General features: G+C 38.7%; 1 protein-coding gene across 2 annotated transcripts in view; it reads right to left on the bottom strand.

Annotated features, from left to right (window-relative positions):
• cnot6a (CCR4-NOT transcription complex, subunit 6a) overlaps nucleotides 1-14,066 on the bottom strand; it is a 46,129-nt gene extending 32,063 nt beyond the window's left edge. Inside the window, exons 1-3 of one of the 2 annotated variants that reach the window (XM_057850141.1) lie at nucleotides 13,904-14,066; nucleotides 7,440-7,561; nucleotides 1,062-1,248 (exon numbers count right to left, since the gene is read on the bottom strand). In XM_057850141.1, the coding sequence (XP_057706124.1) occupies nucleotides 1,062-1,248; nucleotides 7,440-7,551 (299 nt within the window). In that variant the 5' untranslated portion in view covers nucleotides 7,552-7,561; nucleotides 13,904-14,066. The remainder of the gene's footprint in view (nucleotides 1-1,061; nucleotides 1,249-7,439; nucleotides 7,562-13,903) is intronic. The other variant, XM_057850142.1, reaches the window with a different exon arrangement.
• Between the last annotated feature and the right edge of the window lie 694 nt (nucleotides 14,067-14,760).

Below are 14,760 nucleotides of genomic sequence, written 5' to 3'. Positions count from 1 at the left end.
CTTAACGGAAAAAAAGAGAAAATACAACCTTCAATACAAGTGCATTCATTCAGTGGGGAAAAAATCCCACATAAAGAAATAATTGCTTGAGATCAAATAATGTGTGTCATAATTATTAGCACCCCTGGTGTTAATACTTTGTACAACCCCCTTTTGCCAACAAAACAGCACCTAATCTTCTATAATGTTTCACAAGATTGGAAAAAACAGAAAGAGGGATCTTCAGCCATTTCTCTTTGCAGAATCTCTCTAAATCATCCAGAGACCTGGGTCCTCTCCTCTGTACTCTCCTCTTCAGCTCACCCCACAGGTTTTCAATGGGGTTAAGGTCTGGGGACTGAGATGGCCATGGGAGGAGCCTGATTTTGTGTCTGGTGAACCATTTCTGTGTAGATTTGGCCATACGTTTAGGGTCATTGTCTTGCTGAAACACCCAGTGACGACCCATCTTCAGCTTTCGGGCAGAGGGCAACAGATTTGGATTTAAAATGTCCTGGTATTTCAAAGCATTCATGATGCCATGTACCCTAACAAGGTCCTCAAACGTGTCACACTATATCCTCATCTACCTACTGGTGACGCAGCACCAGGACAACGTGGGGTTTAGTATCTTTCTCAAGGATACTTAGAAGAGGTCATCAGTGCGGAGAATCAAAATCACAACCTCTGCGTTGGGTAATGACTACCAATGAACCAAGCCAAACTTTGCAAATAGATCTTCGTTATGATTTTTATTGGAATAAATAAATGTTGATAATTTTGCCGGGACATGTTTGGGCTGTCCAATTCCAATGCAGCACACCATTTACAGTGGCGGCAGAGACTTAGGGGGTTGGAGGGCGTGAAAAGTTTTCATCTTCCTTTCGTAAAATGAATTTTCCATGTACCGAACGAAGCTTTCATATCTCGAGGTAACACTGTAACCGATTTAATCACATGGAGAATAATAAAAAGCCCTTTAACCATAGGAACTTTAGTGAAATGCTTTCATGCAAGAAAATGTAATTCAACTGATTCTGTCTAAATAAATAGAAGACCCAAAATTATCAGCGACGTCCTACCTGAGAGACACCATGTTGCCAAGCTCTGCCGGCAGGCTCCTGATCTTGTTGGATGAAAGATCCAGGTACACCAAATTATGAAGTTTGGCAATGTCTGGCGGGATGCGTGACAATGAGTTGTCACTGAGGTGAAGGGCAGTAAGGTGGGTGAGTGACCAAAGGGCGGTGCTGAGACTCCTTACTCGACCTAAAATCATGAGCATGTGTGACTTACCATTATGGTTTCACGGTACAAAAGTCAAACATGTGTTGAGACTGTTGAGTATAACTGCACAGCTAATCAAGATCAAGCATTGGGATTTAATTTTGCTTTATAGTCATGTAACCTCACACGTTATGACAACCAATGAGAAACTGAGTGCCGTACAGATTCAGACAAGTTTAAATAATTGCCATCTTTGACAAGGACAAAATAAATTATAATAATGAATATAAGGCCACAGGTCTTTCCCTCTACTTACTACTTTTTTGGATTTCGCCAAACATCTCAACTGCTTTCTGAACAACAATTAGCACATCTGAACCCCTATTACTTTTATCTGTCATATTACAGCTCTGCCACACACACACACACACACACACACACACACACACACACACACACACACACACACACACACACACACACACACAGAAACCAATGAGTTAAGCACCACAACATCATAATAAAAAGTACTTGCTAATGACATTTGTAAGTCATATTCAATTATGAAAATTGAAAAATGACAAAGCTTCAAAATCGAATTTGATTGAGGGAAGGACATGCCAGCGATCATTACAAGGTCCAATAGTTATCCCAGGTCAAAAATGATTGAAAATACAAATACAGTATGTGTAAAATAATATGAGGTTTGATAGCTGATAGACTCTATAAACTCACAGATGGGACGCTATTGTCATCCTTTATGTTATGGGCTATTAGTGTTTGAGGGAGCTTGTGCACAAAACATTTTAAAATGGGACCAACAACATTTTGTCCATGGAACAGTTTTATTGATGATACATGATCAGAAATAAAAAAACAAATAATCAAGATACGTGGGGAAAAAATAAGTTTCTAACTTTTCCAATGCGATAATCATTTTTCAATATTACAAGATCACTTTGGGAACTTAACAGTGACACAGAATTGCCACCACTCAAACAGATTAGAGACTGACAGATATTTCGGGCCGACATAAGGACTTTTTTCCAACAAAAAATAAGCCGATAAAATATGATTTTGATCAGGCATCTGTGTGGGCAACTGTGGCTGCCGCTGACTGACGGTAGGCCCCGGAAAGACCCTGCTACAGGAAGCTTCAGGCTTGCCTATTTTGTGAATATTGTCCGATTTTTTTTTTATCTTGCATGAGCGAATGTGCAATGTTGCTTTAGCCTCGGTAAAGTGTTTACCGAGTGATCCTTACACACTAAACTCATAGTGTTGGCGTAGCATTCGCGTTAGCATGGCGAGCATCTTCTTAAGCAATCACTCGCACTTGTTTACATCTCATCGTGATGTCCTGGTGGGTTTAATTATTTGAAAATAATGTAGTGTTTTTGCTGATTGTGTATAATCAGAAAAAGAAGTGCTGCGTTGGTTGATTTGGTAGCGATATATACAGATTTATTAACAGTGTTGGGTGCGTTACTTTATAAAAGTAATTAGTTATAGTTGCTCACTACGTCTTCCAAAAAGTGAGTTAGTAACTGAATTACTCTATATTAAATGCAACTAGTTACCAGGGAAAGTAACTATTTCCGTTACTTTAAAAAGAAGTTGTATGTCAAAGAATTTGAAATTTTCTGAGCAGTATTCGAGTCAGTTGAATAGAGAAGAACAGACAGGTAGTTGTGTTATAGAACCTTGTAATATTTATTGCACCTCACCAGCAACCGATTTATCCTACACTTGAAGTGCAACAAAAATAAACAGATTTGAATTGCTTACCACAGATTTCGACAAAAGCTTTGCCCCGGGACATAAATTACACTTTACATGCACGTTCTTTCCTTTAATTTCGACCAACTTGAAATAGTGTTTATATCTTCACCTCGTCAAGGACAAATTTTCCCATATCCCTCTGCATCCGTTTTGCGTGTGTGTGTTTGCCGCATGCGCTGTTCCGGTTTGTGTGTGAAAACACCGGCTCTGAAGTACATGCGCTATTAGGCTCGAGCGTTTACGTCACAGAATGGGGGACCATGTGAGATTTGACAACAACGCAGCCATAGTGGAAGCAGGTCTGGCTCGCGGGACAGTAAACTGTAACTTGCCAGTTCGATAAAGAGACAAACTCATTACTAAGGCGATACAAATGGTGTAAAGATGTCGACGGGCTTCCACAATAACTCGAAATGGACATTCTGCTGTATTTATTGTTTGGTGTAGGCATGTGCCGGTTACCGTGGTGTGAAAACGTCGCGGTTTCAAAACCACTAAAATTTTCCGTCAGACCGTAGTACGGTATTCGCCATATTTCATGTGTCAAAAATGCAGCCAAAAGTGGTGTGGCGCGGCAGCGCTCACCCCCTCCCGTTTGTTTCTGTGTGTGAAAGTGACGCTATCGGCTAGACAGCCAGCGAACCCAAAAACAAATACTCCAAACATAAGGCGTTCTTTTCTTCAATTTATTGAGCTCTCAAATCGTGGTAAGTGTAATCTACAAAATGAATACATTTAAAACGTTGTACAATTGTATTTTTCCATATGTGAGTAGCTTCAACAGATTAGCACCATGGAAAAGTTCGCCAAAAACAAAACACACATTTTCCTTTCAAATTCGATATACACACTAACTAAAAGCTTACACAGATGAATGTTAGCCTAGGCTTAGCTGGGAGAGCAACTTCGTCGAGTGTTAGAGCCGCAGAGTGAGAAAACAAGCTTGATTCGCTTTAATGAAGGGGAAAAAGGATAGCATCAAAGATCGTTAATTGCGAAAGATGACCTTGCCCTAAGCACAAATCCACGTTCGTTAGCTCAAGGAGAGGTCTCACTCCCAATGTTTTTTTTTGTTTAGATGAAACCTTTCCACAACAATATTTACATTTTAACTAACTTTTACATTTTTAACTAAGTTATACTAGCTTGTACATTTTTAACTAACTTATTAACTTATGAATTCTTTATGTTCTTTTTAACACAAAGGCATGGCATCATGTAGACTAGATCTGACACAGTGGCTGAAATTGGCAAAACTTCACTTGAGCTTTTCCACCCTCAAAAAAAAGTGATGCAGTATAAATTTTTAAAAATTTTATTCAGAAGTGATTTTACTTTTTTATAGAAATTATTTTGTTCTTGCGCTAATCTTGAGCAACTTGAGCTGTGGCTGTGGGTATAGTCTATAAGATATATTTTAATTTTATTTAAAATATGTTTTTTTTAATTGATATTTTAACAATATATTCATGTTCCAATTTGCAACTATGTTCTGAATTTTTTTTTTTTTTAAATCCTGTTCAATGGAGAAAAGGTATTTTCTTTAACCCATACATCTCAAACACATTTTGTAGCTATAATTGCAATACCGTGATATCGTGAAACCGCAGTATTTTTGCTCACGGTTATCGTACCGTCAAAATCTCATACCGGCACATGCCTAGTTTGGTCTATGTTACTTAACTCATCAGCGATTCCAAAATTACAAATCGCTACAAAGCTACGAACAGTTTTGCTGCGGATGGGTGCAGGACCTGCACATTATGACCGTATCAAACGGCAACTCCATCGTTCTTGCAAAGGTAAGCCATGTGTGTTTACCATTTTCATTGCCATGAACCTAAACGCACCCAAAGTATTGGATGCCAAATAAACAGCAGAGTAGACTCGCTACGGCTGGTAGTTTCTTCAATTTATTCAAAGTAAGTAACGCACCACTTTTCACCGTCAGTAACGGTAACGGCGTTGTAACGGCGGGGAAAAAAATTAGTTCGATTACCCAGTTACTGAAAAAATAACGCCGTGATGTAACAGCGTTACTTATAACGGCGTTATTCCCAACACTGTTTATTAACAGACTCGATGTCAAAACCACAACAACACAGCACAAGCAAAAGATTATTATTATTATTATGATTATTATTAAACTAAAATAAAAATAAAACAAAAAGAATTAATCCTTTAAGTTTAGGTCATCATTGTAAATTTGAAGCTGTTGAAGCAATTTTCTGAAAAACTGCCTTTCATTGTATACAAAGTACTGTATATCTGCCTCAAATATCGACTTACAAAAATCTGCTTTGGAATATATATCTGTATAAGCATTGGCATTTCAAATCTCATATCGGTCGAGCTCTAAAACAGATTATGGATTTTAGAGATAAAATACCAAGTGGATAGCATCCAACACCAGCAATGAAAAGCTCTAGTAGCGTAGAGCTAATTACTACTACTACTGGTAGCTACTACGTTTTTCTCTTTTTGATTCTACTCCATAAATCATTAAATCATATAGAGGGGCAAAAATTTATGTCCTGTCTGAAACTATATTTTCTCTGATTTACTCATTTACTTGTGAAAACTAAGTCACAAAATTGGATCATAGATACTCAGGTGGGCATGTGCCAGTTACGAGTTTCAAGGTTTACTGTTGTATGAAAATGTCATGGTTTCAAAACCACTAAAATTTTCCATCATACCGTAGTACGGTATTCGCTATTTTTTACATCCCAAAAATCACATCATGAATCACAATATACCACATGTCAATACACACTGACATTTTATTCTACTCCAACAATAAATGATTTAGATTGAATGTCCTGTTGGTAATGTTTGTTTTCTCTTATTTCCCAACTAATGTCCTCGTTTCCATATTAAAAATGATAGTCATGAATTAGAATAATTTATTCGGAATAGCTTCTTTTTTTGGTCATTATCAATGTCGCCAATACCGTGACTTGCCCTTCTGAACGAAACGGTCTGATGGATTGAGGGATAGACATGTGCCGATTACCGGGTTCAAGGTTTATTGTGGTATGAAAACGTCAGGGTTTCAAAACCGCAAAAATTTTCCCTCATATCGTTCCTACGGTATTAGCCATTTTTACGTCCCAAAAACGCATGGAGAAATCCCTCGCTTGCCGCTGCAAGGCTCAACCCTCCCCCACAGGTTGTTGCTCAGCGCGAGTGAGTCAGCTGTGCAACACGATGACTAGAGGAGGTGAAACTCTGAATTTTTTTCTCCAGCGAAAAAAACGAAATCACTGGTATGGGAATACTTTGGTTACAGAAAAGTTACAGATGGCTGTTGGCTTAGAGGAGGAGGGCCAACCGACATGTAAAACATGTTTTTGGAGGGTGGCTGCCGAGGAGGCAATACCTCCAATATGATTTAGCATTTTACAAAATTAAGGGTTAGTAAACACTGTCATGAACGTTTCCCACAAACTACGAGAGTTAACTCCAGCGTGTTTAGTGTGTCTTACGATGATGTTTTTTCTCTCTGGCAACTGTCTGTGTTGAGAAAGAGAGTGTGTTTATTATGTAAACATGATACGAGTCATACACGCGTGCTTTTTATGGATAAAAATTAAATTATTTTTGTTCTGATGGTAATAATGATTAGCTGTGGCTGAGGGTTTAGGCTCACCTAAAGGACTGCATATATTTTAACTTCATTTAGAATATTTTGTTCATCTTTTTTTTTTTTTTATTATTATTTATTTTAACTTCACTTTATACTCATGTTCCAATTTGCTAATATGTTTTGAAATATAAAAATCCTGGAGAAAAAAAAAAAAAAAATCATTACTCCTCCGTTCGCCAGTCTTTTTAAGTTAAGGTGACAAATTTTACTGTGGTAACATCGCCACCTTCATCAGGATTCTAATCATTTATTCAATCAACACTGACGCCACCATCAAAACAAAGTAAAATAGAAACGCGCTCTCTTGCTCACCATCACGTCTGCCCCGCGGTGCGTTCAGGTACAGCAAAAAAAAGTCCGCCACATTAGAACCCGATGCGTTACATTATTACAGATATTATTATTACCATTAATATGATTTTTATTCATAATTTATTTGTTTTGCTCTTTGTAATTGCTATTTGCAATAGTAACAGCAGTATTTATTAAGGATTTAGTGTAGGTTTTTGGGCTGTGGAATGAATGAATGGAATTATAATGTATTCTTATGGGAAAATCCAGCTCGACATACGACCATTGACTTACAAACAAGATCCTGGAACGAATTAACTTCGTATGTAGAGAGGTACCACTGTATCTCAAAGTAACAAATTTTAGAGCTGTAATTGCGATACCATGATATTTTGGCTTAAGGTTATCATACCATCAGAATCTCATACCGGCATATGCCTAGTGTGGGGTGGTCTAACCCAGCAGAACGTTGGACAATATTTGCATTCAAGATGTCTTAAACAATACGTACCACTAATTTCCAGCTCAGCCCAGTATGACTTCTTCCCATTGGCTGCCTCCTCGCTGGACATTATTGTGTACATCCGCCTGGGATCTGGCGGGTCATATTTTTCCTTGGGCATTCCTGTAACACTAGAGACAGATCAATGCCTATTAGGAGAGGTTGGAAAGAACAATCAAGCTGTCTCTCCAGCTAAAAAACTTAATCATAAAAAGAAATAGGTGTGTGCCTAGTGATTAATGAAATGACCGAGAGAAATTTTCCAATCAAATGACCCACAACTAGAGCAGTCAACTTCTCACAATAGAAAAACAATTGACTAGCAAAACCAGAAAATATTAGTACAAGCTGTGGAATTATCGATGGCAAACAGGGAAATTCAAATTCTACATATTTCGATTGTTAAAAAAAATAATACTTGGCATGATGTTCCATAAAATGGTTATACATCACTGGCATCAGAGCATACCCTCGTATTTAAAACCATTACTTTGCGGTAAACCAAAAAAAAAACTTAACGTTTGTTGAGCCATTAGCAGGGCATCGACAAAGACATCCACGTGCGGGCTGACCAATAGTACGGATTTGTGAAAATGTGAACAGGCCCACCAAAAGAATACACTTTTTGCTCAGTGTCAAAATGAGATATGATGCCCTCTAGATAAAGTCTTGTATTGTACATATACAGGGTAGGCCAAATGTACTTCGAGAATTGAAAATGTTGTTTTTGTACATACATTTTCACTTAAAAAAAATACCTTGAAATATCCTTTTTCAACACCACGACCATGTCTACACTTAGCAGGGTATTTGGCAAAAAGACCTTTTTCTACCGTTTGGCCAATCATCCGCACGCACATTTTAACGGGGGTTCATAAAAACGCCGTCAGAAGTGAATACTGTATGTGCGAATTCTGCATTTGTTGCACCATCATGTGGACACGAATAACCGAGATTAAACTGTGGAAACTTCACTAACTGCAACAAACTTTCTCCCAACGTCACACATGAGACCAATGTTTACATTTGGAGTAAATAAGAAAGGTGCTTTTTTGCTTAAATTTATTTACAAAAAAACTGTTGTAGTGCTTCATATTGAAGAACAAATGTAAAGGATGGGGTATTACGAACAATTATTTTTCTCACATTGTTAGAATGTACTTGGAAATGAATGAATGCGGTTGGCTGTGGAAGCTTTTTGTTCAACAAACGTTGCTGGTGTGGACGTAATTATTTTTTCCCGGCGTATTAGGGCAGGATCCTCAGTTTTAAAACAAAAAACCCCTCCTAGGTGTAGACATGACCTATGATAGCATACTACTCAAAGGTTTTCAGAACACTGCGGTTTAAAAAAACTGTCCATAAGATTTACAGTGGGGAGAACAAGTATTTGATACACTAATACGACTAATTTTGAGTCGGCTTCATTTACAGTGGGGCAAATAAGTATTTAGTCAACCACTAATTGTGCAAGTTCTCCCACTTTAAAATATTACAGAGACCTGTAATTGTCAACATGAGTAAACCTCAACCATGAGAGACAGAATGTGGAAAAAAAAACAGAAAATCACATTGTTTGATTTTTTTTTTTTAATTATTTGTAAATCATGGTGGAAAATAAGTATTTGGTCTATACCAAAAGTTATGTACCCTTTGTTGGCAATAACGGAGGCCAAACGTTTTCTATAACTCTTCAGAAGCTTTTCACACACTGTTGCTGGTATTTTGTCCCATTCCTCCATGCAGATCTCCTCTAGAGCAGGGCAACACAGACTTTTAACTCCCTCCTCACCCCGTGGTGTCAAAATGATAACAAGAACGGGGAGCAAAAATCCCAGAACCACACGGGGGGGCCTAGTGAATGACCTACAGAGAGCTGGGACCACAGTAACAAAGGCTACTATCAGTAGCACAATGCGCCGCCAAGTACTCAGATCCTGCACTGCCAGACGTGTCCCCCTGCTGAAGAAAGTACACGTCCAGACCCGTCTGCGGTTCGTTAGAGAGCATTTGGATGATCCAGAAGAGGACTGGGAGAATGTGTTATGGTCAGATGAAACCAAAATAGAACTTTTTGGTAGAAACACAGGTTCTCTTGTTTGGAGGAAAAAGAATACTTCAATTGCACCATACCTACTGTGAAGCATGGGGGTGGAAACATCATAGAGATGAACTTTTGGTATCGACCGAATACTTATTTTCCACCATGATTTGCAAATAAATTATTTAAAAATCAAAAAATGTTATTTTGTTTTTTTTCCCCACATTCTGTCTCTCATGGTTGAGGTTTATCTATGTTGAAAATTACAGGCCACTCTAATATTTTCAAGTGGGAGAACTTGCACAATTAGTGGTTGACTAAATACTTATTTGCTTACTATATACGTACTATATACTTATTTGGGGGGGCTGTCATTCGCTACCAAAGATGTACAGTACAGGCCATAAGTTTGGACACACCTCATTCAATGCAACACAAATGAAGGTCCCAAACCCATTAATAAAGCAATAAATTCCACTAATCAACCCTGAAATGGCATACCTGTGAAGCCAAAAACCATTTTAGGTGACTCCCTCTTGAAGCTCATCAAGAAAATGGAAACAATGTGCAAAAAAGTAATCAGAGCAAAGGGAGGCTATTTTAAAGATACTAGAATATTATACGTTTTTAGTTATTTCACCCGTTTTTGCTAAGTACATAATTTCACACGTGTTCATTCATAGTTTCATTACCCTCAGTGAGAATTTACAATGTAAATAGTCATAAAAATAAAGAAAACGCATGAATGAGGAGGTGTGTCCAAACTTTTGGCCAGTACTGTATAAAAAAATGCTGTTTATGATGTTTAACTGCTCATATCTAAAGAATGAAAAGAGCAATAACAAACTTTTTTTTAACGATGAAAGATGGGAATCTAATAGGGCTGAACGATATTGGGAAAAAAACTGACAATGCGATTTTTGGGGGTTTGTAATATATCAAAACAAGAAGAATTTCACCAGATGACTTGAATAGCTCTATTTGGAAAGACTGGTTGAGTCACAATGACACACGCGCACTGTTCAAACGATATAATGTGCAGGTCTAGAATCTAATCTTTTTGTAAATTCTGTGTTCATGTAACAATAGAACACTTGAAAGAGGAGTCAAAATCATCACAAATGGCCGGTACAGAAGGGGATGTCTTGCGGAAAATGGCTGAGAGTTAATGAGATAAGCTATTTGAGGCAAATATAAAGTATCAATGCTAAGCTACATGAAGGGACAGCAAACAGGTCTCATCCTATTCAGCAATTATCTAAAAAAATTCTTCTGATATTAAGGAGAAAAACGATTGAATAGGTTCCCTTATTTAAAATATCTTGCGATTTTTGAAAGTGCATTTGAAGCACAGCGGAAGTTCAGAATTTTTTACATTAGGCTTAATTGTCGAGTTAGCGAGGGTTAACTTAGTCGATGGAGTTGATTTCAACTACTTCCGTGCAGTTTGTTAGTTATTTACTAGTCAAATAAATTCAAAATGCAGATCCTTGTGCAAAATAACAATGCAGCCAAAACATTGTCACACCAAACTGCCATAATTCATTTATTTCTGCGGGACTATTTTTTTTAGAGGTGTAATGCAACCACAATAGAGAGGCGTGCTTCTGCCGTCGTGCTCATGCTGCATTCGAGGTAGGTTGGAAGTCGGACTTATCCCACTCAGATGGTACCAGTTGCGATCACAAAGCGTTCCAAGTGTTTTTTATTTTGGCCATCAAAAGACATGTTGATCTCCAGCAAACATGGCTTCTTGTAAGCCACAGGTGTCAAACCGATTCCAGAAATGGCCAAGTGGGTGCAGGTTTCGTTTCCAACCAATGAAGAGGACACCTTTTCACCAATTAGATCTTTTACATGTGTAATCAGTCGAACTTTGTCAGGTGCTGCTTGTTTCAGCAGGAAGTTCATTGGTTAAACTCTCTGCGTTGTATCTGTTGGAACAAGATCCAGCACCCACTTGGCCCTTTCTGGTATCGGTTTGACACCTGTGTTGTAAGCGATCAAATAATGGAGGAAATACGACAGCTAAGGTAAATAGACCACACTGTAAACTACCTTCTTTAGTTTTACTACTGACTGTCTGCTTTTCGACGGGCAGCGCATTTTGTCGAGTGACGTCTGATTTTAAGCAACTGGTGAAGTCGGGGTACTTTTTTTCCCCCTGACTTCGCGACCAGGGCACCCCTGTTCGAGGGGCTTTCCAATTATATTTATCCTGGTCGGGAGGTTGGAAAACGCCTATTTGCCACCTTCCTCGAATGCAGCATCAGTCTACAGAGTCTTGACTGAAAACCTGCAATATAGTGAAACATGCATTTAGAAACTGTGGAAACAGACAGAAGAAATGGGCAAATGAGAGTTTCCACAAATTCCCTATGAAGAACAAGGAACAATACAAACTGGATACTTGCTACTGGCTACGACAAACACACCGGCGGAAAAAAAATGTCCCTCCGCTCTGCAGCCTGTTACCTTCAGAGCTACTGGATTACAAATGTTGCTGTTCATACTGCAGTAATTGACATGCAATGGAAAGTTTTAATAACTTAATCCTGGAAACATAGCCAACACTATTGATTGCAAGGTCATCGGCTATTTTCATGCGTGCATATGTTGTTTTTTTATTGGTGTGCTAGGACAGGCTCATTGACTCCTACTAGCTTAGCCCTGAAACTAATAACCAAGAAACTAACTACACGGAATTGGTTGAAATCAACACCACCGACTAATTGGTCCACTCCGCTGTCTGTTTGCTGTGGCTTGCTCCGCCCTGGAAATTTATCCGCTTAATGGTGGCCAGACTCAATAGCTGGAACAGCGGTGAGTCTGGAGTACCAGGCTATGCATTAGCAACATGTATAATGAAGAACTAGATGCGTTAGTAAACAGCTGCCATCTTAAAGCAGTAGCCTTCTCAGGAAGGCTCTGTTGTAGAGAACCTTCCTAGCGAGCCTAAGTAACTTATTATCTAAAATGCTCCTAAATCGGCCAAATCTTGACTTAAATCTATCTTTAAATGATGAAATAGTTTTAAAACTTACACATGTCAAAAGTAGACAGAAGGGAACTAATTCAATAAAGGGAGCAATTTTTAACAACTTAGACGGTTGATTCACAGCATTAAATGACTTCCACACATAGCAAAGGTTACTATCTAGTTATCGCGATATCCCCAATACCCCTGTGTCTAGTTAAGTTTAGGGTAAAGAATTGGGCTAGGGCCAATTGTCCCAAAAAAAACCTTTAAACTTCACATTGTGTGACTTTTTTTTGTTTTGTTTTTTGGGGCGCGGGGGGGGGGGGGGGGCATGAAAATTATCACCCGTTACTTTGCCAAGTAACTAATTACTCTTACATTCAGGTAACTGAGTTACTAACGCAATTACTTTTCGGGAGAACTAATTTGTAACTGTAATTACTTTTTTAAAGTAAGATTAACAACACGGCATTATCACACCACAAACAACACTTTCAAGACTGAAAAGACATATCGTACATAAGATAATGTAGTTTTCCAAGCAACCCTACCTACATCCCAGTGTGGGAAAGCCTTCTCTTAAGATTTAGCAAAGAGGAGCACAATTTGATGATGTGTGCCTTCATTTAATAGAGACTCAAATTCGCATGCGCCTAAAAAATAACACTGTAATGAAAATGTCACATACCAAGTCACAAACTGTATTACAATATTATACTAGGATGACACCAGGTAACACAGAGCGCAGTAACAAATACTCGCGACAATGATAGAGATAATACCACAAGATAGTTGGAAAATGTGTTAATAGTCGAATCTAGTGATTAGTTGATCTTTTTCCTCATTGACGATAGCTGATTAGCCAAGCTTAACCTAAATAGGCATTTGTTGGCCACCAAACTATACATAACACACACGCCACACTGCTAGCGTTAAAACGGACACACTTCCTCCAGACTGAATAGGAAATCGAGTCACTAAGTGGGTTAAATAAATCCTATATAACGTAAGCCTGGTCCCGCTGAGTTTATCAACCACGCGCAGTACAATTTAGAAAAAGATACAGCACAATTGTTTACATAACAGCCTTGCACTGCCTAGTGAACAACACTAGGCCAAGAAACATCGCAGCAGCAAGCTATTGCTAACCAGACTATATTACAGAACCCACCACAAAACATGCTTCGTTTATTTAGATCAACCGGGTTACTAGAACTACACAATACTGGATCTACAATTCATTCCGAGCTATATTAGCTTTCGCGCATGCTAGCTAGTTGGCTAGCTAGCATCAAGCTAGCAGATCCAATTATTCGGAGCTGACCGACTTGCTATTCTAATAAGTATCGCTCCGGAAGGTGAAAAAAAATCACCGATATGTTTTTCAATATCCAACTCGGCCTAAAACAAGTGTCAAATGAGTCAGATGGATGTAAAGAGTCGCGCTTGTACCTGCAAGAGCATACCAAATGGCGAGGACGACTGCGTGCTCTCTTTTGTTTTCTAGCCACTTCTCAGCCGTTTCCGCTGCTGCTGTATTATGGCGACCGTGGGGATTTTTTCCCTCGACTGATAACGGCGAGCGCTCCTATTGGCCCACGAGTAGCGGGGCCCGAACAGCTGTTGAATCAAAATAAAACCCTCACCATTCGTGAACATTGAAAAGGTAGTGACCGTCTACTCACTCTTATCTGTTCTGATGCTGGGTAGCTTATACAAACCCCCTAGCAAGAAGTATGGAATCACCAGTCTCGAACAAGCACTCACTCAGACATTTTTTTACGTAGAACAAACTCAGATAAAAAGCTTGAAAAATAATTAGTTCAAAAGTGCAACTCTTTAGCATTCAGAAACACTAAAAGCAGTGAATAAAAACATTGTAGTGGCCAGTAAATGTTACTTTTATAGAGCAAGTGCAGGGAAAAAATATAGAATCACTTCATTCTGAGAAAAAATATATGGAATCATGAGAAATAAACAAAGAAATAACAATGAAAACACATCTCTAGTATTTAGTTGCACCACCTCTGGCTTTTATGACGGCTTACAGTCTCTGATGCATGGACTTAATGAGTGACAAACAGTATTTTTCATCAATGTGGTGCCAACTCTCTTTGATTGCAGTTGCCAGATCATCCTTGCAGGTCGGAGCCTTGCTGTGGACCCTTTTTTCCCCCAATTTCCACCACAGGTTTTCAGTAGGGTTGAGATCTGGGCAATTTGCAGACCATGACATTGACTGGATGAGTCTTTCTCTAAGGAATGCTTTAGAAGATTTAGCTCTGTGGCATGATGCATTGTCATCTTGG

This window comes from Corythoichthys intestinalis, chromosome 11 (assembly GCF_030265065.1).
Source record: "Corythoichthys intestinalis isolate RoL2023-P3 chromosome 11, ASM3026506v1, whole genome shotgun sequence".
Classification (NCBI taxonomy): domain Eukaryota; kingdom Metazoa; phylum Chordata; class Actinopteri; order Syngnathiformes; family Syngnathidae; genus Corythoichthys; species Corythoichthys intestinalis.
Note: the sequence above shows the minus strand (reverse complement) of the source record. Positions and strands in the feature narration are given on the sequence as shown.